The 27,274-nt window shown below is 42.2% G+C and overlaps 2 protein-coding genes across 4 annotated transcripts; both read right to left on the minus strand.

Moving 5' to 3' along the window:
• Window positions 1-1,147: 1,147 nt before the first annotated feature.
• panx2 (pannexin 2) lies at window positions 1,148-9,742 on the minus strand. The gene is made up of 6 exons (XM_070971659.1): window positions 9,328-9,742; window positions 6,202-6,861; window positions 3,597-4,702; window positions 3,099-3,234; window positions 2,653-2,838; window positions 1,148-2,338 (listed from the first exon to the last, which is right to left on the minus strand). The coding sequence occupies exons 2-6, from the start codon at window positions 6,428-6,430 to the stop codon at window positions 2,019-2,021; spliced, it is 1,977 nt and encodes a 658-aa protein (XP_070827760.1). The 5' UTR covers window positions 6,431-6,861; window positions 9,328-9,742; the 3' UTR covers window positions 1,148-2,018.
• A 485-nt stretch (window positions 9,743-10,227) lies between these two features.
• Window positions 10,228-24,649, minus strand: mlc1 (modulator of VRAC current 1). 3 transcript variants are annotated; one of them, XM_070971666.1, is made up of 12 exons: window positions 24,515-24,649; window positions 23,873-24,152; window positions 23,600-23,689; window positions 23,389-23,442; window positions 23,148-23,249; window positions 22,919-23,020; window positions 22,739-22,810; window positions 22,551-22,667; window positions 22,370-22,426; window positions 12,034-12,156; window positions 11,459-11,620; window positions 10,228-11,137 (listed from the first exon to the last, which is right to left on the minus strand). In XM_070971666.1, the coding sequence occupies exons 2-12, from the start codon at window positions 24,128-24,130 to the stop codon at window positions 11,060-11,062; spliced, it is 1,215 nt and encodes a 404-aa protein (XP_070827767.1). In that variant the 5' UTR covers window positions 24,131-24,152; window positions 24,515-24,649; the 3' UTR covers window positions 10,228-11,059. The 3 variants fall into 3 exon arrangements, with proteins under 3 accessions (XP_070827767.1, XP_070827766.1, XP_070827765.1); XM_070971665.1 differs by having other exon boundaries at window positions 10,228-11,140; XM_070971664.1 differs by having other exon boundaries at window positions 10,234-11,140; window positions 11,450-11,620.
• Window positions 24,650-27,274: the final 2,625 nt, after the last annotated feature.

Genomic DNA, 27,274 nt, shown 5'->3' on the forward strand with positions numbered 1-27,274 from the left:
ATCATCTGATCCACCACCACTACTACTTGCCATCCTGCTACAGTCACAGTCCAGATTATGCCTATTCCACCAACTAATTTTATATTTTGTTTGTTTGTTTGATTTCACCTGTCCGTATTCGTCTCCGCCCTCTGCGTTAGTCATTGATTGAGGCGCACACATTTCTGAATGACTGTTTTTAATTTGTTGCTTTCATAACATTTCACACAGAACAACTTAAGTCATCTTTCCTAGAACCTTTCACAAACATGACGACTGTGAGACATTTACCTCCGTGACTATCTCAACGTGAAAATCTACACAGAAAATCCCTTATGACAGGCTATGTTACAACATTTAAATTAACGTCCTCTCTCACGCACTCGTGCTACAAGTCTTTAAGTGCATTTGGATGTATTTAGTGTGCTGGACAAGTCTAAGATGGGAATTGCGAGCCAAATGTTCTCCTTCAAAGGTCAGCATGACGAGTCTTGAAATGTGCGTTTACTGAATGCCCCAGAAGAAAAGATGAGTATAGTATGCATAGGTCTACACATATTGTGGGTAGGACCCCTAACAATGTCTTCTATGGTATATGTCATATTGGCATGTAAGTTAGTGCAGACAGTTGCTTTATTAAAGTTCCTGTCATTACACATGCAGCTGCAAGAAATGTGTATGGATAGGTTGTGGGAGGCACCAATCCCCCATGTTCACTTGCTTGTTCCCTAGGAAAAATGCATAAATACTAATATGCTTGGTTTTACTACAACTATTCATTATTCATGGCAAATGTTAACACAATGTGAGACAGAGCAGAACAACTCAAAGAAATATAGATTGTATCAGAGACAGCTGTTGACAAACCAAAGCCTAGTCATCATATAATAACCCTTCCAGTGAGGAATGATTTTAAAACATCTGCTCATCAGTGTATTCACTTCACATTACAGTACTCCTGTAAGAAGCTATCAGACCACAAAAGTCACACAGTTTACCAGTGAGTCCAACTCCTTTCATCATGTTTGAGGTGCTAATAAAGGCCCCAAGTAGAAAACACCGACATCACTGCCTTTTTACTCAGTCTTAAAGATATCTGGTATATATTAGAGAAATCAGAGCAATATTGTTCCACATCACCCCATAATGCCATGTTCATGGTAGAGTCTGTTTTTTTTGCTCTTCTTTTATGTAAAATGCCAATTTACCTACTATTAGTGACATGCAAATTTAGTCATGTCAAGATCTGAAATACAATCTAAATCAATGGTGAAATGGCAATGATAGAGCCATGAAATGTGTGTCATATTTTCCATACTCCACAAACGCTGAGTCATATACTGTACAGCATCTCTACATGAATAGTGTTCTGTGAAATACGATGCTGTAAGCGCTTACATTATTGCCACAAATGTATTGTGATCTTTTTGCATATTAATTGTGCAGATCTCTACAACTCTATTGTGTGAGCTACCTTTCTACTTGGCTATTGGGATAAAGGGACTAAGCGTGATCATACATGTTTAAAATACATTTTGTATGAAGCAATAAAACAGTCCTCTTGGCAGATATGCATCTCTAAGGTGTGTGATTTTTTTTTTTTTTTTTGAAAGTTCACTCATCTCTCATTACCACTCATCCTTTAATTAGTTCAGTAGAGCTATTTGACCCTGCACTGTAGCACCCTGTTGAATTATATCACTGCTGGTTTCATTGGAGGGTGTTTACCAGTCATCCTGAGACATGAATGCAACATCATTTCCTACAGTAATACCCTGATCAACATTATCAGATACACAAACTTTTGTCTTATACTCTCTTGATGATTTTCCCGTTCCAAAAGTCATTTTGTTTTATGAGAACTAGAATCACATATAATTTTGTCTCTGTCCAATTTCTGTCCAGTCCACCCATCACAGGATTGTTTGAGTTAATTTAAAGAGTAGAGGTGGCTGTTGATAGGTGATTGACATGATGGTCAGGGTGTAGACTGTAGTGTTCGGGAAAGACATCTCAGTCAGCGTTCCTCTTCTCCTTCTTCAACATTCCCCAGCAGCAATGAGCTCCCCAGGTCTTTCTGCCAGTCTGTCTCTACGGTTTTCTTCATCCTCTTCTTCCTCAAAGAGAGTGTGATGCATACTCAGCAACTGGTGTGTAGGGGCCCTGGTCAGGGGTGGTGGCTGACACTCGGGGTTATCTATCTGGGTGAGAGGCTCCCTTGGAGGAGGAGAGGACTTGGGACTGAGGGGGTCCTCACTGGAGGGAGGGTTTGGGCTTACGCCATTTACATAAGTGGTGGTGGGCAGGGTCATTGTAGAAAAGGCAGTGTTGGTTGATTCTGGAGAGCATACCTTAGTTTCTGAAGAATAAGAATGAAATAGAGGCCAGGATAGAGGAAGAGACCAGAAAGTCAGAGTAGGCAATGTGTCCCCTTCTGTAAAAACATGCTCTTTCACAGGTCAGCAATAATTGCACAGCAAGACTCTGAGGATGTCATGGTTTAGCCCGACAAGATGGACTGAAAACTAAAACAACTGGAAGTAAAAGCTAATACTCTCTTTTATTGTATTTCATTCCCCAAACAGTGCATAATTATTGAAATGTTTCATGTGAAAAGTGATCAATTCTGCCCTGAACCAGAAGGAGCAAGAGCAAATGAGAGCTCAGGCTTACCTGTCATTGCGCCAGACACATGAACAATAGTGTGTGTGCCTTCAAGATATACTGTATCCATATTGTGCTCTGAGGGTAAAGGTTCTCTGGTTGTGGCCTCCACCTTGGGCTTACGAATGGTCAGCATGTATGGGTGGACATCCAGAGAAAAGTTGCGAGTGTGCTTTTTCTCCATCCCACTTAGATCTGCAATCAGAAATGAAAAGGTTCCCTTAAAAGGAGGTACAACATTACAGCAAAAAGACAGCTTATCCATCCAATGTATGCTTATACCTGCCCTAACTGATTGTCTGGCACACAGCAGCAGTATGTACATATGTACAGTTTTATCACCATGTTAGCAAACAGTTGCATATTTACACATCCAGCAGAGACACCTCTACATTAGTGTTCATTTGGAGGTGTGTCTGCCCATATGGTCAATGTAAGTCAAATAATCTGCATACCTTTTGTTGCAGGATGTTGTGTGCTCTTGCTATCCAAAAGTGGGGCAATGAAGCTGTCTGCCACTGTCTTTCGTCTAACTGGTTTGGGTTTTTCAGGCTTGGTGTTATTTTCCAAACGTGTCAAGGTAAGGGGTTCCTTTACAAATGACAGAAAACACAAAAATAGATAATTTAATCATAGCTTCAACTACAACTAAGGTAGCCATTGGTAACGGTTAAAGCAGCATTGCAGTGTTTTATGTTTTGGAGTCTCAAATGATGACCACTACCTGTGCCTCCTCACAGAAAGAGGCTCTTATCAAGAGCTGATATCACTCAGTTGGAAGCATGTTGAACAGATATACAGTCCATGTTCAAATGACCTGCTGTGCTCCAATGAAAAAATTCTTGTTATAAGTATTTTTCTGTTCCTAGAGGATAGTAGGTTTCTTTTTGTTGTTTGTTTGATCCTGAATGAATGATGATGAATTGGAAACTGTACTCAGGCAGCTGCCTTACCTTGAAGGGCTGAGGAAGAGGATTTGAACTTGGGATCCATTTAATTTTCTTGCGGGGACGTTTGATGACCAGTGGCTCCCCACCCATCTCTCCCACTCCAAGATCCAAGTTAGGATCAAGTGTTTGTATTCCAGAGTCCCTCACAGTGGGTGTAGCATCATGGTTTGACTGTGCAAGTGCAGCCAGCAGCTGTCTGACCACGTTGTCATACATGAGGTCACTCTCATTGGTGATGAAGTCTAGTCGGTTGAGCGACTTGATGTGGTCCCTGTTCTCATTACAGAACATGGCCAGGATGTTGATATCACAGAACTGAGACTTCTGCCAGCGTCGCCGTGTTTTAATACCAACTTTATGCAGTTTGTCAAATACAAAGTTAGACTTACGCACCACAAACAAGTGCAGCAAATTAACCAGGATGATGAGGTTCATGGTGCAGAGCAGAGCAATATCTACTGCTGCCATGATGCGCTGCAGCTGCACAGCAGGCAGCTTACAGTTGACCCTGAGCTTCAGCTCTACATAGCTGCTAATGTCTGGGGGCTCACCAAGTGCACAGGTGAACTCATTCTGCCTTTGGCGGGCATAATACGCACTCAGATAGGAAATGGGGATGGAACTGAGGCAGATGATGGCCAGGTGACGTGCCAGGTAAAGCTTAGCCAGAAAGTTACTTTGGCCTCGTCTCTCCAAATATTTCTCAAACAGGTTCTGCTCGGGGCTTTTCTCCTTCTCTGCATTTTCTATTATCTCCCTCCTTTCCCGCTCAGTAATGCCAGGTCCTTTAGATTGGATCTGCTTCTCGATCTTTGGGGCTCGGCCCTCAGCAGCTCGATGATAGCAGTTATCAATCTCTTGAAGCAGGAAATTGAGCTCTGAAGTGAGCCGTGTAGAGGCAAGGAACTCCCAACCCAAAGCTGGAATATACATGATTCCAGCAAAGGCCAGCAGAGCATATGGCAGGAACTTGTGCTCAAATAATGAAGGCCAAAGGTCAGACTCTACACCAGGCACAGCATCTCGCAGCTCTGTCCAGCAGTAGCCTCTTGCATACAGTGCTTGGTCTCTGGTGAAGTTGTGTGGTGTGTAACAGTATATGGACTCCTCTGAGGAAAGTACACATACAAAGAGTCAGCCAAAAAATTACTTCAACAAGTTGGATGAGTATAAATTAAGCATATTAACTTAAAGAAGAATGCTATGATGCTACATCCTGGGTCTTATTTTTATAATTTCCCACATCACCTATCAGCTAAAAGATTTTCCTCTTGATTTTTATTGCCAAGATCTGGCAATGTTAAAACTCTGGAAGACACATTTTGCCAACATGTTAAAATGGGGTCAGACAAACAGACAAAAATCCCCAGTTTAACAATTTCATCTAAACCACTCCGAAAATTTGAAAATGGAAAAAGGTAAATGAACCTGAAATATCTGTTGTAATCATCCGTTGTACCGTAAGACTACAATGTGGACACAACTACACTGAGTGCTGTGAATCTGAAATTAACCATACAGTAGCTCTGCATAGTAAAAATGTTCAATCTCATTTCACTTCCAAGTGCCTAAGATAAAATGATTCAACTGGGAGAGTGACAACTAGTGTCCCCTCATATGTATTGTTGAAAATGCAACTTTAAGAAATATCTGACCTGTTTTATTTTTATTACTACTGTATGGGAATCATTCAAGTGTTCAGCACACAGCATTGTCTCTCATAATGTTCACACAGCTTTTTGAAATTATATAAGTGTCGTCCTGCCTCAGATAGAAGAAGAACACTCCTTTCTATCAAAGTTGTTCTTTATCAGATCTATGTCTATTAACTACAAATATAAGTGGTTTAGGATTCCAGCAAGTCCACTTTTAATCTTTGGAACTAAGTGCATCTGATATTACAAGTGGTTGCTATTTAAATAAAAAAACATGTAACTTATTTTTAAGAAAAACTTAAGAAACACTTTTAAAGTTTGCATGTATTCTTTTATGTTAGTGCTAATAAAGACAATATGTCCAATGATATTGCACATATCACAGTCACAGAAGGCAGGATGCTAACCTCATGCCAAATCATCAAAAAAAATCCCTGGCAATGCCCTAAAACACCCGTGTGAGGGAAAAATGAACAACATACCTTAACACCTACATTTTTTGGCTACTAAATGCTCAGTCCCACATGATCAGTGCTACTATGTAGAGGGTCTGACTCAGCAATAAACTCACAATGAACTAATGAACTCTACTCTTTCCTCTTAAACAAACACTTTCTTCTCTCCTCTCCCTATAATTCATCCCCTCATGTCTCCAGATTCTCTCTAGTTCTGTTTGCTCCTCTAATGCACTCTATGCCTAACTCAAAATGTACTGGGTATAGATAATTTACATCTACTTACTTAAACTTTATCACATCCTTGTGGCGAGACTTTGTATCTGTGACTTTTGTTGCTTGAAAGAAACAAAGAACATTACAGACCTGTGCTTGATTATCACAAATTGTACCTGGTTAACAGTAATATGAGGGGTAACAGCTACTATCTTGACTTTGACATCCTTGCTTTGGCAGTTCCCTGTGAAAATGAACCCCCTCTAGTGGCACAAGTCTCACCTGCAAAGTTTCTTGTGAAGACGAGGGTGACCAGCAGGATGGGGATGATGACTGTCCCTATAGTAACAACACGATCAAAGGGCAGCTCCAATTTGAGCTGCACCATGAGGCTGGCCAGTGCCCCACCCTTCTCATCCTGAGAAGACCCTGGCAGGATCAGCTCCTTCAGCTTCTCACCGGCAAGTAGAGCTGTGGCCATGTCTAAGTTTTGATCAAGGATGTTCTGCATCCGGAAAACAAAGGGCACACACTACAACCTCCCTCTGGGCCAGAGGGGAGACAAGACACTCCCTGCTGAAGTTAAATAAGTCTCAACACAGTGTGATACAGACACACAGAGGAATGTGTGGCCAAGAACCTGGTCATACTGTGTGGTCTGTGTTCTTCAAAGTTTTGAGTTTTCTATACTTTTCGTCTTATTCTTTTAGATGAACATTCGGACATAACTTTCAAAAGTACACTACTTGTTTGGTCTCTTCTGTGTGCATCCCTATGTTCTGCCCCATCTCTGGGGTCAGTGCCTGGCCTCAGTCCACACACTATGTGTAGGAGGAATAGGCTGAATTTAGGTGATGTCCTTGAAATGCCCAGGCAAGGTGGCTGCTGGCTGAAGAGTTGTTACGTGAGCTTTGGTCAGGAGAAGCTCTGACCAATCTGTTCCTGAAAGACAAATGAGCAGTCAGAGTGGTACAGTAAGTGCATTTTTGTAAAGGTACAGTGAGGTGCAAGATGTCATTTCTGGGAACATGTTTACGATAAATACCATCTTTCAAACAAGCCACAGTGTTAATTTGTCTCACAAATTCCACAGGATAATTCTGTTACCATCTATCATCATCTATAATGCAGTCATGTGGCTGAGGATATCTAATCCCCACTCTATGACTGTGAATGTGGTCACCTCTGGGGGAGACATTGGCAGTGTACACTAAAAGTTTAGTACACTAAAATGAAATTGAGCAACAACAGAATTTATTCAGTGAATTTATTCAGTGATTTTGACAAATGCTCAATTGGTCTTGAGAAATCAATAACCTTGATATGGGGCAGCTCTCAGGAGGTAGAGCAGTTGTCCACTTATCAGAAGGGCGCTGGTTCAATCCCAGGCCTCAGCAGCCTACATGTCGAAGTAATCTTCGGCAAGATTTTGAGTTGTCATCATACTAGAAAAGCGCTATATAAAATACAGTCAATACAATACAATACATTTTGTTTTTTGGACACTAAATCTTCTTTCCTCTCTAGACTCATGGTGGTCATTTTCCTTGTGGAACAGCATGTACAGCATGTAGGTGAACCAAGACACTGTCAGCAGGATGTCTTGTCAGCAGAGTGTGTGTGTTTGAGTGAGTGAGATTGCATGTATGGATATGTGCATCAGCATGCATATGCTTGTCCAGCAATCGTGCAGGGTTCAATTGGTGCCTGCTGCATGCTCATTTCACTCGGAGGCTACGTGAATGTCCTCAGAGAAGAGTGTGAATACATCACCCCTTCCTGTCAACAATCCTCACCATCACCATTTTCCTCTTTTTCTTTCTCTCTCCATTACTCCCTCTGCCCTCCTCTCACTTCCCTTTCATTATGCAGATGCACAGCTCATCCATGACACCCTTTAAGCTGAGAAAAGTATACTTAATATTGGGGAGTGGAACCTTGTGACTGCACCTTCATGAGGACAATGAGCGTACTCTGGTCAGCTTTAAAGCACTCTCACCCACATGGTGAGACCAATGATACAGAGAATATTATCAGAGAACCTTACTCGAGGCCACTGTTTCCCAACCACTGTGCCGTGGCACATAACAGTGCCATGAGAAATCATCAGGTGTGCCATGGAAGATTATCCAATTTTACCTGATTGGTGCTCTAAGGCTTAGAGCACCAATCAGGTGAAATCTTCCTGTGTGTCTTTCTTCAATTCCTGCAAGAGTATCAGCTTTGTGGTTAACTAAACAGACCCAGGCTTCACACTGAGTAAGTAAATTGAGTAAATTGAGACTAGATTTTCATTATATTTTAATAAATATACATTTTGTGACATTTTTGTTTGGTGGTGTGCCTTGAGATTTTTCTAATGCAAAATATGTGCCATGGCTCAAAAAGGTTGGGAAACACTGCCCTAGGCTGCATATTGTTAATGTAAGGGAACAAGATGCCCCTTGGGGATAACGTAACATACTGTACAGATTTTTCACTGTTCTGTCCACATACTGCCTAGCGACAGCATAACATTTTCAGCACCCAGCTCGAGGCTGCACTACTGTCTATTAGCCACTGGCACTGCTCCAGTCCAACAGATAATGCCCTTCAGTTGGGCGATGCTACCAGTGTTTAGAGAGGGAAATCCCACATTCTTTGGCTACTACAGCATCCTGCTTGGCTGTGACTGGTACAGCTGGCTACAAAGAGCGAGAGCTGAGCTCCAGGAGCTGAAAGAGAGGAACCCCACTCATTCATTATGAATTAGGCTGACGTGGGAAGAACTTTCAGTGCACATACATATGATACTTGTTCTCAGATGTTCAGAAAACACGTGACCACATAATTATATTAGATTAACTATACATTTTAAAAACACGTAAAGCGGTACAATTTTATACTAATGGTGACAGAAAAACACTGTTAGGTGTCCTCACTGTTTTCAACCTTTGACTGGTTAGTAAGTCCCTATGGGAACACACATTTCGGCAGGGTGAAGAGAGCATTACGTCCTTGTTAGCTCGTTTTGAGCTAGGATGCCCCTCACCGCTGTCTCCTGACGGCTTTGTGAGTCCGTGACACTGGCAAAATTGGAAACCAGGAGGACCACACTTCCATCAGGGACACAGAATTGTGGTAAACTGCAGTTGCCACCAGACGACAAGCCGTTTCAACACCTGAGCAGGAGACAACTCCCGAATAGCCAGCCAGAGGAGAGCTGCTAAACATCGTGTAGACAGTGTGTGTGTGTGTGTGTGTGTGTGTGTGTGTGTGTGTGTGTGTGTGTGTGTGTGTGTGTGAGAAGAGTCTCTAAGATGCTCAATGCCTGCATCAGCTGTCTACCTATTCACTCTGGAAAAGGCTAGAACCGGAAAAGCCACACTTCGAGCCATGTGCATGCAGTGGGGGAAAAAATCCACTCACCATGTCTCGCTGCATCTCCCGGCGCAGTAAGAGTTAATCTGCAGTGCGGACTAGCAGCTACAGCATGTCTCTGAGCACACCGGTTTGTTCCGCCCCCCCGCGTCCATCCTCTCCCATCCCATTCTCTCCTCTACCGCCCTGCCTCTAACTCAAAAACAATGAACGATGAGATAGCGCATTAAGATCCACTAGTCCATCGCATCACCTCGCTTTCATCCCCGCGGTTCACCGAGTGAACATAGTGTTGTGTATGCAGAGATGCTGAAAAAATAATACAATCATGCAGAAATCCATATCCCAATTCTATAATCTTTTTTACTGGTCTACCAGTGAAATATTACAGTAACATTAACAGTACATAGCTAACTGCTCCACTTTTCAAGTCCTATGCCCAATCAGTCTACAACCTAACTACAAGGCATTGACAGGCTTCGATTCTCCTACTGATAGGGTTATTCAGCCTGCCCATCATCTGTGATAGTGGGACCGGCTCGAGACACCTGCAAACAACGAATGGAAACATATCCGTAATTCAAATTCACGAGGTGTGGCGAGCATCTTCTATATCCAAGAGAACGACATTAGTTAGGGGATTATGCTGCGGATTGTAAACCAAACTGACACAAAGTTTGAAACAGAGTAGAGGAAGGGGTCTTTGGGGATCTCTCTCTCTCTCTCTCTCTCTCTCTCTCTCGCGTCCTCTAATGTTAGTGTCATGTAATGTCATGTAGTGTCAGTAATGTCATGCGACTTCCTCTCATGATGTGTGCTGTGCTGAATGCAAAACAGATCATTCTGTTATAATGAGGTTGCAGGGTGGACTCTGTTAAAACATGCCATCTACACCATATCTGAAGACTGTTCAAATGAGGAACATTAAACAACATGAAGAGCATCCATAAAGCAATATACACATAACGTTTATTTACAGTTGATGACAAACATTTTATTTTTCTAGTAACACAGAATTTCCGTTTACATCAAATGTACGAAAATGTAAATGTAATATACAGGTGGCTCAATTCTCTTGTAATAAACAACCACTACTACACCAGTGTACAGAAGAGAAGAGAAGAGAAGAGAAGAGAAGAGAAGAGAAGAGAAGAGAAGAGAAGAGAAGAGAAGAGAAGAGGCCAAATGTGACCTATAGAAGTTGATATCTTAGAATAAATTGAGGCTGTGCTGGGTGATAGATAAGTCACACTATGTGTAAGAAAAGTAGCATACATGCATGCATTTCTGATTTTAGAACATTTTCTTTGTAAGGATACAAAAATGACAAAATACAACCATAAAACTTTTGGGCATGAAGTCCCGTATGGACTTTAGGCCCAATAGCTCACAACATTTTTATACTACCGAACACTGACTCACATGATTGTTCACTGCATCTGTATGTCATCAATGTAAAAATATTAAACTATGCAAAATGGTTCTGTTCCCAGGTCAAATAGTGAGACTCCTCATTAAGCAGGCAACCCAGAAAACAGATATGCAAACCAAAGTGCTTAATGCAGTATCTATGCGAATATATTAAACAAAAACAAATAAAAAGCATATTCTCTGCCTTGCCTCTACATTTCTTTCTCCCTTGTCCTCTATATATATCTCTGTCACATTCCTTCTCTGAATAAATCTTTACAGTTTCAGGATTATACTCTTGTCCTTAAAGCTCAGTTTGTTTTATTACTCCTTTTTCCACTTCTCATCACTCTGCATAGTGTGGGACTGCTCATTGGGCCACTTGGACCACAACTGCCTTCCAGGCTCTGTCTTTGTTAAAATCTTGCAGTGTTCCATTGGGTGCTTGCTGCTGAAGGAGCCAAACAGGGAGAGAAAGATTGGAGAGAGATGGCATGTGAGAGGGGAAACATCGAGCTAAATGAATTGGAAGGATGAGCAGCACAATGTCATTTTTGCATATATGACTATGTGTGAGTCATTGATTTTTAGGTCATAATATTTGAATAACATTTACATGAGCTAGAGCTGGTAGTTCTAACACATGGAAGAGAATTAAATGTTTAATTTTCAACATTCTCAAATATCTCCTGTTGGAAATGGAGAGACAGGAAAGAATAATACAGGCAGATGACAGATGTGTCCATTTATGCCCTTTTACCTGCCTTACCTCACTGTAATGGGTCTGAGTGTACATGCTGTCATTGCACTCTGGAGCCCTTATGCGGAGCTGACTCTTGTAGGAGGCACAGTGCACCACAGTGGCTGAAGTTAGAATTGCCTGCACCAGCAGCAGCACCATCAGAATCAGCAGCAGGATGTCATAGGATTGCTGGACCACACACACACACACACACACACACACACACACACACACACACACACACACACACACACACACACACACACACACACACACACACACACACACACACACACACACACACACACACACTTAGGTTTTCATCACTTTTGGGGACATTACATAGACTTACCTTCATTTCCTGGACACTTACCCTAACCATAACCGTACCCATTGCTTGCCTACCCCTCACCCTTACCACACATGCAAAGACAAAATTAGATGATTCTGAATGAGATTTCTCAATGATTCAATTTCATAGTTTCTTTAAAACATGATCTTGTATTTTTCACGCTAAAGGAGCTCATGACTTGATGCGTTACGCTTAATAGTAAACCTGCAAATTTTATGGTATGGGTGAGTTTTCACTTCATTGAACTCACCTTTGCAGCAGGCACATCATGCAGGAAAATTTCAATAAAGCTGATCACACTGCATGAGAGGAAGCCAGAGGCTGAAAAGAGCAGGGAAGACGTTACGCTGCTGATGGCAATCAGCACCTCAACCTGAGAGACACCAGAAGAGAAAAAAAATACATACATACAATAAATGTTTCAGTAATAGATCTAAACATATAAATGTACAAATTTCAATCACTACACCCGCTATATAATGTATATGTATAATACTCAGCGCTCCTCTCCTATCCAAAAAATGAATTGTCATTTTTGTCACTGAATTGTCACTGTCGCCAAGTGCTTGCTCACGAGGGAATTGTTGGGTCTCTGTAGATAAAAGAGCTCGGCCTGTACCTGCTCTATATGGAAGTATCGTGAGACAACGTTTGTGGTGATTTGGCACTATACAAATAAAACTGAATTAAATTGAACTGCTTTTAAAGTGTTCAGTATTTACCAATCTTAAGTCCAAAGGGAGACGCAACCATGGAAAGTCAGTGAATAAAAACCAAGATTGATGTCACATGAAATCTTTGAGAACCCAATTAAAATTGGAACCACTTGTAAACGACCCAAGGATGTTTTGTTTTGGCAAGTGGGGGTGTTAGGTGCTACAATAGTTGAGACAGCTCTATCTCAGCTGAGAGGCACAACTGGTCTGAGTTTCTCAGCTGTAAAAAAGCAGGACTGAATCAAACACATAAGTAGTGACACTTAAATTTCGCAAAGACAATTTAACAGAGGAAAAAAGAGAGCATTCACTCTCCGTTTCCTTAGGTACAAGACTGGAGCAGAAATAATAAGTTCTGTTTTGTCATCATTGAGCTGTCAGAAATTATCTGCCATCCAATTTTTCATAGTTTAGGCTAACTTCAATTTTCAATACAGTCAATACCTTGGCATAAAATGTGTTAGTTTCACAATATCTGTTCTGAAACTGTGATATACTTACAGCTTTTCTGCCTATTCTTTTCAGTTGTCCTACATCCATGTCACATGACTGTTAAGTGTCTGTCTGTGAAAACAAACAAACAAACAAACAAACAAACAAAAAAGGCAGACATTTGTTTCATTCCCAGTAGAAAATGCATTGTTTTAAGATAGTTTTTGTATTAAATTGCATTAAATCACGAACAAGAGAGCCGGCTACCGCCCCTCATTCTTTATTTTTTGTGAATTGATACAAGACAGAATGATAGAATGATCCTACAATGTATTTCTTAAATATGACCCAGAGGCATCTCACTTTTGAAGGGACAATAAGACCCAATGTTGGCAAAGCTACTTGAAAAGTGTAGTGAGCTAAGCTGCCAGTTTGTTGTGGTCTCGATTTTGTGCGGTGTATTGTCCCTCGCCTTGATTGTATTTTCCCTCCTCCCTCTGTTTCTCCCTTCTCCTCTCGCTCTCCTCCTCTGCAGCGCTGGAGCGTGGAAGGAGGCAGGGCCGATCTCCTGGCCACTTTGGAGACACACCTGAGCGGCATCAGTTCATCAGCCACTGGCTACTTCAGCCAGCTCTTCCACCTGCTCAGTGCCGGAAGATTTTCCTTGGTCTGCTCTCATGTGTCTCGCCACGCTGTTTGCCTTGCCTCCTTCCTCGCTTCCAGCTCCAGTGTACTCTCGAGTTTATTAGTTATTGTTAACTGTACCATTTTTCCCTGCTATGGTGATTTTTTTGTTTCTAGAGAATTTCTAGTTATTCCCATTTTGGTGATTTTGTGTTTTTTCTACAGCTACTCCTTAGGTTTGCAGTTTTGCATTTTTAGTTTAGTCTTTTTACAGCCTACATTACCTTTTTCCCCTAGTGGTGATTTTCGTTGCTCTTTTGTTTGCACTTTGCTTTTGGAAAATAAACTTTGTTACTCTGTCTCTGCAACCTGGGTCCTGGCTGTGTTTTTGCCACACAAACCATAACACAGTTATCTTACATTAAATGAAGATTCACTACACTGAAGCTACTCCAGAGGAATATAAGATAATGTAGGATAAGCTGCAGCAACATAGCAAAAGTAGTTTGCTACATCAAAGTCAATTGTTTTTAACACTGAACAAACTTCCTTTTTTGCTGGACACAAAAGTGTCTTGGATAAGTATTTCTCCTTATTATACTCTTTTTTTCTTATTATACAATTTTTTAAAATTGTTTTTGGAAAACATTAGTCTAAATTAGACTTAGAGTGCGCATGCGGAGAAATGGCTGAACCAGGACATACCCGACGACAACGTCTCCATCAGTGGCTTTCAGACTGTTCTGGCCAACCGGGATTGCGCTGAAAGTGGTAAGCGTAAAGGAGGGGGGCTCGCCGTTCCAGTCAACAACCGATAGAGTGCGCATGTGCCGCCTGTTGCAGTCGCTCCTGTTTGTTTTTCTTAGTTTTCCAAATTTTTTTGGTCTATTCTTTATTATTACCACTTGTATTTTTCTCTTTTAATTGCACTTCATGTTTATCTCTTTTATCTCTTCTATTGTCTCTTCTATCTCTTCTATATCTCTTCTATCTCTTCTTCATCTCTTCTATTTCTTCTATTCTTGTAGAGAGCACCTGTAACTAAAACAAGTTCCCCTCAGGGATCAATAAAGTATTTCTGATTTCTGATTTTTCTGATGGTGTAATCCTGGTCACATTACCATCAAGGAACATGTCTGTTGCCCAGACATTGAACTGTTGGCTGTTGGGCTCAGGCCATATTATCTGCCCAGGGAGTTTTCACATGCCATTATTGTAGCTGTTTACATCCTCCACTCTGCCAACCTGTCGGTATGTGACGTCATTCACTCCGCTGTTGCCTGTCTGCAAACTCAACACCTGAGTGCATTCATCGCTATCTCAGGTGACTTCAACCACGTCACCATTGAAACACTGCCCAAAGAGGAGAGAACTCTGGACTTACATATGCTAACGCTAAGGATGCATACAGCTGCTCCCCCTCCCCCCTCTGGGTAGGTCAGACCACAACCATGTGCACCTCAATCCCTGTTATGTGCCTCTGGTGAAGAGTCAGCCTCCAACTACTAGGACGGTGAGGAGATGGTCAGAGGAGACATATGAGACACTGCAGGGCTGTTTTGAGGTGACAGACTAGCAGGCACCCTGTGAGCCGCATAGGGAGGACATTGATCGGCTCACAGAGTGCATCACGGACTATATCACTTTCTGTGTGGACTCCACTGTCCCAGCCAGGACTGTCCCTTGTTATCCAAATAACAAACCGTTGGTGACAAAGGACATCAAAGGCATCCTCAATGAGAAGAAGAGGGCTTTCAGAGCTGGTAACAGGGAATGAGGTGAAGAACAGTACAGGGGGAACTGAAGGTGAAAATCAAGGAGGCTAAGGAGAAATACAGGAGGAAGCTGGAATGGAAATTCAGTTCAATTCAATTCAATTCAATTCAATTCAATTCAATTCAATTCAATTCAATTCAATTCAATTCAATTCAATTCAATATAACTTTATTTGTCCCGCAAGGGGAAATTCCAATTTACAGCAGCACCAGTAAAAGATAGATTAGGTAAAAAACAGTATATACAAAAGAGTGTAATAAAAATAAGCATAATCTTAAATTATAAATTGTATTTGGGGGGGTAGATTGCTGGCAGATCAAAGGAGGGCTGCTGCAGGGCTGATGTCGCTGGGGGAGGGGCAGATGCTTCCTCAAACCTGCAGAAGTAGGTGTTCAGCTCATCTGCCCACTTTGAATCCCCAGCTGCCTGAGAGTTTGGCTTCTTGTGGCCTGACATGGTTTTCAGGCCTCTCCAGACTCCCCTGGTGTTGTTCTCCTGCAGCTGTTCCTCCATTCTCCTCCTGTATCTGTCCTTCCCCTCCCTGATTTTCTTTCTGAGCTCCCTCTGAACAATTTTCAGCTCCTCTTTGTTTCCTGACTTGAAGGCCCTCTTCTTCTCCTTTAAAAGAGCCTTAATGTCAGGATTAATCCAGGGTTTGTTGTTTGAGTGACACCATACAGTCCTGGTGGGTACAGTGTTCTCCACACAAAAGTTTATGTAGTCCGTGATGCTGTCTGTCAAACTGTCGATGTCCTCCTCATCAGAGTCACTGAATATATCCCACACAGTTGTCTCGAAGCAGTCCTTCAGAGCCTCTTCAGCCTCGTCAGACCACCTCTTCATTCGGCGGGACACAGCTGGTTGCCTGTTAACAAGGGGCTTGTAGACAGGCAGGAGATGAACCAGGTTGTGATCAGCTCTTCCCAGAGGAGGGAGGGGTGATGATTTGTATGCCTCCTTGGTGTTGGCATAGAATAGGTTCAGTGTTTTATTGTCTCTGGTGGCACATGTAACATACTGGATGAATTTGGGCAGAGTGGAGGACAGAGAGGCATGATTAAAATCCCCAGAGATCAGTAAGAGGGCCTGTGGTTTCTGAGTCTGCAGCCTGCTGATCACGGTGTTGATGATGTCACAGGCTGCATCAGAGTTAGCAGAGGGAGGAATATACACAGCCACCACTATGGCGTGTGAGAACTCCCGCGACAGATAATATGGCCTCAGACTAACAGCCAACAGTTCAATGTCTGGGCAGCAGTGCTGCTCTTTGATAGTGATGTGCCTGAAGTTACACCATCTATCGTTCACAAACACTGCCAGCCCTCCTCCTTTTCGCTTACCGCTTCTCTCTGTCCGGTCTGCCCATATGAATGAAAATCCATCCAGCGCTACAGTCGCATCTGTGTGCTGCATTCCCAACCACGTTTCTGTAAACAGTAGCAAACTGCACCGCCGGTAATCCTGCTCATGTCGGGTCAACGCCGTCAGCTCATCCATCTTGTTGGGGAGAGATCTTACGTTCCCCATGATGACGGACGGGAGAGTCGGTCTATAAGCTCTCCTCCTGTCTCGACGCTTGATCCCAGCATGGCACCCCCGCATCCTCCTCCTTAACTCACGGGGGACATCAGGTCGCTCCTCCGGCCGCACAGCTGTGTTACGCGGGGCCAACAGCTGATCCCTACTGTAAACATTGGGAGCCATTGTCTCTCATGGACCCACAGACACGGAGAAATTTTGGTTGTAAAAGTGGTCATGAAGTAGCGCCAGAGTTACTGTGTTTAGCGTCTCTGATGCGCCTGATATTTACAAATGCGTAGAACTAAAAGAATAAAAAAGACACACAGAAAAACAGAATATATAAGAAAAACTCCTAAGAGTCTAGCGAGCTACTGTAAAAGGCTGCCGCTCGTAAGGCGCCATTCATCAACTCCAGCAGAACAACTTGAGAGAAGTCTGGCGTGGAATGATGACCATCACTGGCTTCAGAATGACCAACAACAGAGGAGCTGAAGGCAGCAATGACAGGGCCAATGAACTGAATCTGTTTTTTTAATAAATTTGACATTGCAGGCCTGGCTCATCCCTCCCCTCCTCCTCCTCCTTCTTACACCCCTCCGTCCTTCTGTGTCCTCTTCACACCTCCTCCTCTGACTGCCAGACTGACTGTACTCTCCAACCTGAGGACTATACCCCTCCCACACCTGTCACCTCCACAGTGTGCTTCACTGCTGACCAGGTGAGAAGACAGCTGATGAGACTCCAATCAAACAAGGCTCCAGGCCCTCATGGTGTCAGCCCCAGGGTGCTCAAAGACTGTGCCCCCCAGCTGTGTGGAATTCTTCACCATGTCTTCGACATGAGCCTATTGGCGCATTTCCATTACACAGTTCCAGCTCTACTCGACTCGGTTCTACTCTTCTCTACTTGGTTTGGTTGAGTTTCCGTTACAATTGAGTACTTCATAGTACCTCCTCAACGTAGGCGGGGTCGTCATACCACGGCTGCGCGAAACTGCCATGACGTCAATTTGTACGCGACGCAAGCAGAGCCAACAAACAATGGAGGACATCGATGCTATGTTGTATTTGCTGCTCGGTTTGAGGTCTGGAAAAGTCTGGACCTCGTCGACGGACCACGGTGATATTTTACAAGCAGCCATTTCCCTCGAGTGAGAATAAAGAATAAAGTCAGCGGTTGCTGTTGCCTGGCGTTACAATAGAGGGGGCGGGGTTGTTTTTCTGGTGTTGGACGTCACAGACCAGTGATGACACTCTCCGGCCAATCAGTGGCCAACAGGCTGTTGACGTCACACATATAGTATCGCTTCTACTCGCTTGGAACCTCGCCAGAGCAGGTACTAAAAATAGTATCGGGTACCAGGTACTATCCCTAATGGAAACACAAAACAACCGGGTAGAGTAGAGTCGAGTTGAGCCGCACTAGTGGAAATGTGGCATAAGTCTCCAGAGGATCCCCATACTGCGGAAGACGTCCTGCCTCGTTCCTGTGCCAAAGATTTCACGACCCAGGGCCTCCATGGACTACAGACCTATGACACTGACCTCCCACATCATGGAGACGCTGGAGAGACTCGCCCTGGAGCAGCTCTGGCTGATGGTCAAGGCATTCTTGGACCCCCTCCAGTTCACCTATGAGCCCCAACTTGGAGTTGAGGACACCATCATCTACCTGCTCAAACGTGTCTATGCCCACCTGGACAAGCCAGTGAGCAATGTGAGGGTTATGTTTTTTGACTTCTCCAGTGCATTTAACGGCATTCATCCAGCTCTACTGGGTGACAAGCAACAGCAGCTGACAGCAATGTAGGTGGACGCCCCCCAAGTGTCCTGGATTGTGGACTATCTGACTGGCAGACCACAGTACGTGCGCCTGCAATACTGTGTGTCAGACAGACTGGTCAGCAATACTGGGGCCCCGCAGGGGACCATCCTCTCTCCCTTCCTCTCTACTCTCTACATCACGGACTTCAACTATTGCACAGAGACCTGCCATCTTCAGAAGTTTTCTGATGACTCTGTGATAGTTGTATGTATCAGTAAGGGTGATGAGGATGAGTACAGGGCTGCTGTGGACAACTTTGTCACATGGTGTTAGCAGAACCATCTGCAACTAAAACGTGGCAAAGACTAAGGATTTGGTAGTGGACCTGAGGAGAACCAAGGCACCGGTGACCCCTATTTCCATCCAGGGGGTCAGTGTGAACATTGTAGAGGATTACAAGTACCTGGGGGTACATATTGATAATAAACTGGACTTGGCAAAGTACACTGACGCTCTCTACAGGAAGAGCCAGAGTCATCTCTATTTTCTGAGGCGACTGAGGTCCTTCAACATCAGCCGGACTATGCTCAGGATTTTCAATGAGTCCGTGGTGGCTAGTGCTATTCTCTATGCTGTTGCGTGCTGGGGCAGCAGGCTGAGGATGATGTATGCCAACACACTCAACAAACTGATCCGCAAGGCCAATGACGTTGTGGGAATGGAGTGTGACTCTCTGACGGTGGTGTCAGAGAGGAGGATGTTGACTAACCTACGGTCTATCTTGGACAACGTCTCCCACCCACTCATCCCACCAAAATGCACGACTGAAGGCCACAGGAAACATTCCTGCCTGTGGCCATCAAACTGTACAACTCCTCTCTCTGAATGGCCCTTGGACTTTTTAAATATATATATGTACTAGTGCTGTCAATCAATTAAAATATTTAGTCGCGATTAATCTCGTGAATGTCATAGTTAACTCGTGATTAAATTAATTGCATATTTTAATATTGTTATCAACAAGTGGATATGTTTGCTTTGTCCAAATGTTTTTTAATTGAAAACAACAACATGTAGTGTTATATTTCACACTAACATTCTCACTTTGAGCAGTCATTCACATTTGAATGAATCAAATCTCACACAATTTAACACTGAATAAACAGATGACAAAAAAATAAATACTTGGTTACAAAAAGCCCCTTCAACAACCCTTTCTAAGGGATCAAAACAGGGTGATTCAAAATAAAGTTACAAAGTGCACATCATTGTAAACTAGGACTCAGGCTATAGTGCAGTTAAACCATGGCTTAAAGTTTCCTTTCTTAAGTTTCCTTTGAACCTAATAGCATCCATATGCCTCTGTCAAAAGCCATCCATTGTTGCCTGGTTTTGACAAGGAGGCGGCAGAGAATTCGCATTCACTGTGTGTTTGGCCATCAAGTGGTACCTCAGACTGGATGTGCTATGGTGATAATTCAGTTCACACTGACAATACACACAGATAACTTTGGTCTTGTCAGTTGATCCATTTGGCAACTTTTTGAAACTAAACTTTCCATTCAGAATCTTGTTCGCATCCATTTCAGCGTTTCGCGCATGCCATCCACACAAACCGGTAGCCTGCCGGGGGCGTGCCTATTGTTTTGTTTCCGGTTTATAACCGGATCCTGTAGTTTTTCTTACATTACAAACAGTGGCCGCAGCTTATAAAAAGCTAGAAGTTCACTAGGTCACAAAGAGCGTTAATCTCACGATAAAAAAATTATGCCGTTAAAATTGATTTGCGTTAACGCGTTAATAACGCGATATTTTTGACAGCGCTAATATGTGCATAGAATAATATAGATATTTTGTTTATATATATATATATATATATTACATTTTCTACATTTTATTTTTTTTATTTTTTTCTCTTCTAATTAATCTCTTCTATCTCTTCGATTCTTATAGGGAGCACCAGTTACAAAAACAAATTCCCCTCTGGGATCAATAAAGTATTTCTGATTCTGATTCTAAATTACCTATGATCCCTAGCCACCATTTCAAGGGAGACAAAGCCAGTCCACTTTGCCTTTTCTGTTACAAAACTGTGATTTATTATTATTTTATCAACTTCAAAAAAATTAAGTTGTCTTTTTTCAGTTAACTTTTTTGAAAAAACATCTTCAATTCAATTCAAGCATTACAATCTTTCATCATAAGTCTTCGGGGACTTTTAAGTTACTTTGGCTTTGTTAAACCACGCATATTTGTAGTGGAGAGTAAAAACAGTATTACTTGTTCTACCATCAAGAATCTGTCCATTTATATTTAATGGGTATTATTGTTGTTATTTATGATGAAATGGTGTTGTTTATGTTGATTTTTTTTATTGTCAAAGATGGAAATGCCATCAACAGTAAAAGTAAAAATGTCTTATATATCTGAGCAGCAATGTGATAAGCATATGTCAGTTGACAGTTGCATTAATTAAAGAACTACGCTCACTTTGGGAGACAGATATACTATATTTCTGTATCCCTAATTTCTAACAGGAATGCAGAAGCCCTTCACAGTTGAATTGCTGTTTTACAAGCAAAATGTTGTTAAAATAAGGATTTGTTTCTCTACATGATATTGACATTACTCAACAGAACAACCTTTGTGAGGAAAATATTTGTGGTTACAGAAAGGGCCAAACACATAAGAGTTCACCTTTGAAAGTTGGGGAGTTTGATAGGCAGTTTAGTGATAGCATGAGGGCACATTAGTAAAAATGAAGACCATCTACATCACAGACATCAGAGACTATGAAGCAGCTTTTGTTAACAGATATAGTGGTGTTTGGATCTAGGTTAAGGCCAACCAGCAGCAATTTGAAATGGAATAAAGTTCACTTACAGCAGACAACCTGGACCATTGGCCTGTTAAAATGTTACATTTAAACTATTTTCTGGCAAGACTTGAAAAATCTTTTGTAATAGCTAACAAACTAAAGATCAAACATATTCACAGAACGAAGATTATGAAAATACAACATATATTTCTCAATGGAAATGTTACTAAATACATTTCGATGGAGAAATTATCTTAAAATATTGCATTTTCCACTGAAAATGAAAGAAATGTTCACCTTTTTTTGTCCCAGACTGAAAACTGACAGTCACATGACATGGACACGGAACAAAGAAAGGAATAGGCAGAAAAAAATCCCAAAGCCTTTTTTTTTGTACAATACATTTTTCCCTATGGACCAACACAGCTATTACAAATTTTGAAGTGAGACTGGGTTGCAACTTTGTGACATTTTGAGGATTAAATGAGATGTATAATTGAATATCAACTGCAAGGCAGTTACAGAAAATACCATTAAAGTGACAAGGTAGCACATACAAGCAAACAGATGTGGACCCAGGACCTTGGGGAACACCACAGTTTAGAGTTTCAGATAAAGATAGCTACCAAGAACAACTGAGAAACTCCTATCACAGAAGTAGGAGGAGACTGGAGGACCACTCCATGGCTACACTGCTAAAGTCTGTCATTGAGGGTATGTGTGGTCTACAATGTCAAACACTACACTGAGATACAACAGTATCAAAACAGATCATTCTCCTTCTTCACTATGAATCAAGATATCATTTAAGTCTCTGAGAAGAGTTGTTTCATGAGGGAAAATATGGTTTGCAGAGTCACAAAATGCATCAGTGTTTCAACTCTAATAAAAGATGACAGCTCCACATATATTACTTTAACTGGTTTTGTACTCACCAGACATTTGTTGGGGTATTCTGACACAACATGACTGGCAATAGCACTAGGAAAACACTGCAAAAGATTAAAGATCAGATGCAAAGCTATTTGATAAAGCCAGTAATGGACAGCATCTTTGTTATCATTGAGAGCTGCAATCTCTCATAATGAAAAGTAAGTTTTAGTAAGAGAAACTTACAGCCACAAGAATCCAGAAAAATGTGACAGACAAGTAGGGGCCAGGTAGTAAAGCATCCATGTTGAGTGCAATAATTCCTCCAAATACAGCAGAGATTCCTACAATTACTTCAATCACCTATTAGAGACATTTGTCAGTGATTGATATGCATTGACCAGATAGAAATGTCTTAAGGACAAACTACTCACAGAATATGCTTTAAGGAGTCCAGTGGGGAACACTGCAGGCATTATAACCACAGGTCTGTCATAAGTCACTGGCTAAAGAGCATAAGAGTGGGGAGACATCAGTTGGAGGAAATAGTAATCAATCATTTATTCACAAACACACATACACAGACAGACAGACAGACACACACACACACACACCTTCCTGTGGCAGCAGCAGTCCTCTGCAGACCGGGCTGATAGGATTACAGTACTGGCCATCAACACCTCCAGCAAAATCATCAAAATGAGGTTAAAGTTGATCTGAGAACAGACAGAAGTAGAGGGAGACAGAGACACAATAGCAGAATACTAAAGATCTTCTAACTTCATATGCTTATGTACAACCAAAGGATTTGTGGTTTTTATCATATTACTACGATGGATTTACATTGACAGCAGAAGGATTCAGGACCAGTTTACATCCAAACCAAACCAGGCAGGTAGTAGTCACAGCAAATGTTGACACATACACCACCTGGAAATCTGACACCTTGATGAAAAAAAAATAAAACAAGAAAGCATGAAACCTTCATTAGTATCGTGCTGCAATTGCCTTGAGGAAATTAAATTAAAATTCCATCAAAACATAATTATCTCTTTTGCCTTTGGTGTGTTCATTGTTTACTCACTGCAACATGTCTGTTCTTTGCAATGGCAAGGCTGGCTATTCCTGCAGGGAGGCCCTGTAAAAAATATCAACAAATGAGCTGCTGCATTATTCTATTTAGCAGAAATGTTGTTATGTGTGACTGCCATTTTGACATGGCAATTATCTAAACAATGTGTATCAACTCATTAAGGTAGAGCTGTATGAGAATCATCATTATGATGATCACATACAGAGCCTGCAGCACAGCGTAGGTAGTCCATGTCAGCAGGAAACACATTTCCCAGGTACAGAGAGAAACCAGATGTGATGAGAAGACTGCCCTGAGGACGCACACACAAACACATACACATACACACTGATGCAAGTGTATACAAAGTGTCCAGTTAACCATATGTAACACAATACATTAAATTTAATAATTTAAAATAGCGTGTGACAGACTAAATAGATACAACCTCTGATGTGCCTCCTTTGTACCTCTCCCTGACAATTTTTCCTCTCACCCCTATGAGAACGCTGTAGAGCCAGGCCCTGTAGCTGAAGCAGGGGTGCTTTAGAGGCTCCACCTGGGCCAGCTGCAGATCACTGGCCCTCACGTCCACTGTGTAGCTGTCCCGCTCAGGCCTAGGCAGCTCCCCCCTATCTAGCCTTCTATCCACTCCCCTGTCGCCCCGTCGTCCCAGCATCTCACTTCCCTTCTGCAGAGTGGACACGTGGCTGTAGGTGAACTCCTCTCTGGCTGAGAGCTCATTGCACTGCATCTCTGAAACAGCTGGTGGCTAACTTCAATGATGGGATGAGAAACACAAAATGAGGATTACAGGCACAAGAAAATGGGGGACAGACAAATCCAACTGTGAAAACTGCATCAGTTCAGGGCAATTGAACTGTTTTCAACATGTTTCTTCATAGCTGTTTCCATCAGTAAGTTTATTTTCACAAAAAAAAATAGAGTACTCCAAACTGGGAATTCAGGAAAACAAACAAACAAACAAACAAACAAACAAACAAAAAATGCAAAAAGTGCATTAAAAACTGAAAGAAAATTAGGCAACCTGATGGCTCATTGACACCACCTATTCCATCTTCCTCTTTTTCACTTTTTTTTTTTTTTTTTTTTTAAATATTGCTCCCTCTACACTCACCTGTTGTTGAGTATCTTGCAGAATGTCCCCAAATATTGTCCAGCAAATGTACCCTTCAACAGCTGAGATCAAATCACCACATGCAAGACAGCTTGTGCTTGTCTGGAGCTCCTTCTGTTCCTGTTCTCTCTTCTTAACACAAACACTCTCTTTCACCCCCAACTCTGCTCCCCCCTCTCTCTCTCTCTCTCTCTCTCTCTCTCTCTCTCTCTCTCTCTCTCTCTCTCTCTCTCTCTCTCTCTCTCTCTCTCTCTCACACACACACACACACACACACACACACACACACACACACACACACACACACACACACTCTTTACGCAACGTTTCTCAGAAACTGTTCTGTTTTGTTGAGCTCTTCAAAGCATGGAGCTTTGAAAGGCATCACTGTTGTGAAGCCAGCCTACTTTGGGCCAAAGGGAGAGCTCCTGTGCATGACAACAAGGGGAGGATGAAGGGGCTCAGGCTGGGGGCAGAGTTAGTGGAGTGAACACACTTTTTACATTTGCTTATGCACACACATGCACAACAACCTACTCACAAAACAACAATAAACACACAGACGTGAGCATATGGCAGCACACAAAGTTATGTATTTAGAAAACCTACTTCTTTGTAAGAAAAATTAAACAGCCACAGAGAAACCCGATCATGTACAGTGCCTAAACCATTGAATGTGTCCTCATGTGGAGTTCAATGACTTCTCTCTACTTGCTGTTCACAGTGCAGTAAATTACGACTTCCAGCAGTGCTTTAGAATAAAGAAGCAACACAGCCATTTGCATGCCTTAATCACATGGTTCCTTGTCTGACGCAGCTAATGTGATGATGGATAATTTCTGGTGTATATAAGATTCTCCTAGCTCCTCATTTCAGAGTGAATTCTATTGGATGACGACATCTTGTGAGTGTGTGCATGTGTCTTCTTTGTGCCAATGTATAAGCATGTACATGCTTATAAATGCCAATGCATGTACATGCTTATACATTGCTTATCGGGATTCCATGCAGTCCTCAACACAGTGGAACATTCTTAGCTCAACAATCCTGGGTGACAGTAACCATGGTGACTCCTTAACAACTACTGTCACCCCATCACTCGCCATTCTCATACAGACCCACACACACTCAAGCAGAAAAGCATTTTGCAACAGTTCTCTGTAGACATTTAAGGGGAATAAGGAATGATGACAAGACAAAATTCAAATCTTTGAATGTAAAAAATTACTAAAAGCCTCTTTGGACTGGTATGTTTAGTCCCAGTAATATGATTGTTGGGTAACCTGCTGCCCTGGACATGCCAAATAAAGAAATGTGCATATTAGTATCATGTTTGCCCCTTGGGTTTCACTGTACCAGGCTGGCACAAAGCCAAGGACAGTTGTTTTTACAATTGGTAATATGCATTGATCTTTACCAACTTTCCCTTGACACAGTCTGTCAACAGAAGTCAAGATGGGCTAAGCTGTGCTTCTGTGCTTTGGCACAGAATGTATTCAATAGCTGCATATTACATATTCAACTGTTTGTCAAACTAAACTACAAACTAGAATGTGTATTTAGAGTCCATTTTGCACACTTGCAGACTATTGTAAAAACTGAACTAAAACTAAGTGAAAAAATATTTAAACATATTTTAAAAAAATTGTGATACTAATCATAATGCAACCTACTGTTGGGAGTTTTTATGTGGTGATTTGTACTACTTTGTGTGTTCTGCAGTGTGTGGACTGGTCCTCTTCCGACAGAGGTTGGGCGGGGCTGGGGAGCCAGCCCGGACACAGCTGGCTCCTATCACAATCCCGTACGGGATATATACGGAGAACAGCAGTGGACTCAGCGGCAAATTATTGTCCGCCTCACAGTGGTATAATCGGCTCCTCCACATGTTCTCCAGTGAATGATTTATCACTTTGTGAATGACATCTTGGATAGTCACTTTGTTATCTCACCTGCCCTTTTGCGCCTCGCCCCTGCAGAGGGTCCGCCTGTTCCCATCACCAGCTTCCAGGCTCCAGCACCTGCTGCCCAGCTGCCTCATCACTCAACCCCACTCTGCCACCAGCCTCCATCTCGCTACTGCTCACCTGTGTCTCCCCACCACGTGTCATCTCGCCTTATGGAGATTCCCTCCTCACCGACCTAAGATTCTCCCTTGTCGTCTGATTGATTGATTGATTGATTGATTGATTGATTGATTGATTGATTGATTGATTGATTGATTGCACTTTAATAATCCCCAAGGGGGAAACAGGACAATAGATACATTGAGACAGGGCACAGTACAACATACAATCATGCAATCAACAGGACAGATAGATAAGTACAACACACACTACAGCAACACACAAACAGGTGTACCACATAGACACTGACAGGACACAATAATCACAGCAAAACCAATAAGTAAATCACAACATCATAAAATAGTCAACAGCTCTTATTATAGAATATGAGAACAAAGGACCTCCTAAATCTCTCAGTGGGGCATTTGGGTTTTTTGACTCCTACCACTCATAGTGAAGATGCTGTGCAAAGGATGGTCATCCCTTGACAACACACTCCTCATCTTCCTCATCACCCTCTTTTCTACTATTTCCTCCACATAACTTGGGCATGAGTCAATGATGGACCTGCCTTCCTTATGAGTTTGTTCAGCCTGTTCCTGTCCTCAACAGTTACCACCCCAACACACAACAGCATAAAAGAAGAACACTTTCCAGTATTCCATGATAAAATATGTTTACAATAGGCCTGCCC

This window comes from Chaetodon trifascialis, chromosome 10 (genome assembly GCF_039877785.1).
Source record: "Chaetodon trifascialis isolate fChaTrf1 chromosome 10, fChaTrf1.hap1, whole genome shotgun sequence".
Taxonomy (NCBI): domain Eukaryota; kingdom Metazoa; phylum Chordata; class Actinopteri; order Chaetodontiformes; family Chaetodontidae; genus Chaetodon; species Chaetodon trifascialis.

Bases quoted from the DNA above. Each gene is read 5' to 3' on its own strand.
- panx2 (XM_070971659.1), bottom strand. From the start codon at position 6,430: ATGCAGAACATCCTTGATCAAAACTTAGACATGGCCACAGCTCTACTT. The intron at 3,235-3,596 runs GTAAGGCAGCTG...TCATTTGTAAAG, and splicing joins CTCTTCCTCAGCCCTTCAAG to GAACCCCTTACCTTGACACG. The intron at 2,339-2,652 runs GTAAGCCTGAGC...CTTATTCTTCAG, and splicing joins TGTGTCTGGCGCAATGACAG to AAACTAAGGTATGCTCTCCA.
- mlc1 (XM_070971664.1), bottom strand. From the start codon at position 24,130: ATGCAGTGCAATGAGCTCTCAGCCAGAGAGGAGTTCACCTACAGCCAC. The intron at 23,690-23,872 runs GTGAGAGGAAAA...GTGCGTCCTCAG, and splicing joins TCTACAGCGTTCTCATAGGG to GGCAGTCTTCTCATCACATC. The intron at 11,621-12,033 runs GTGAGTTCAATG...TGTGTGGTCCAG, and splicing joins ATGATGTGCCTGCTGCAAAG to CAATCCTATGACATCCTGCT.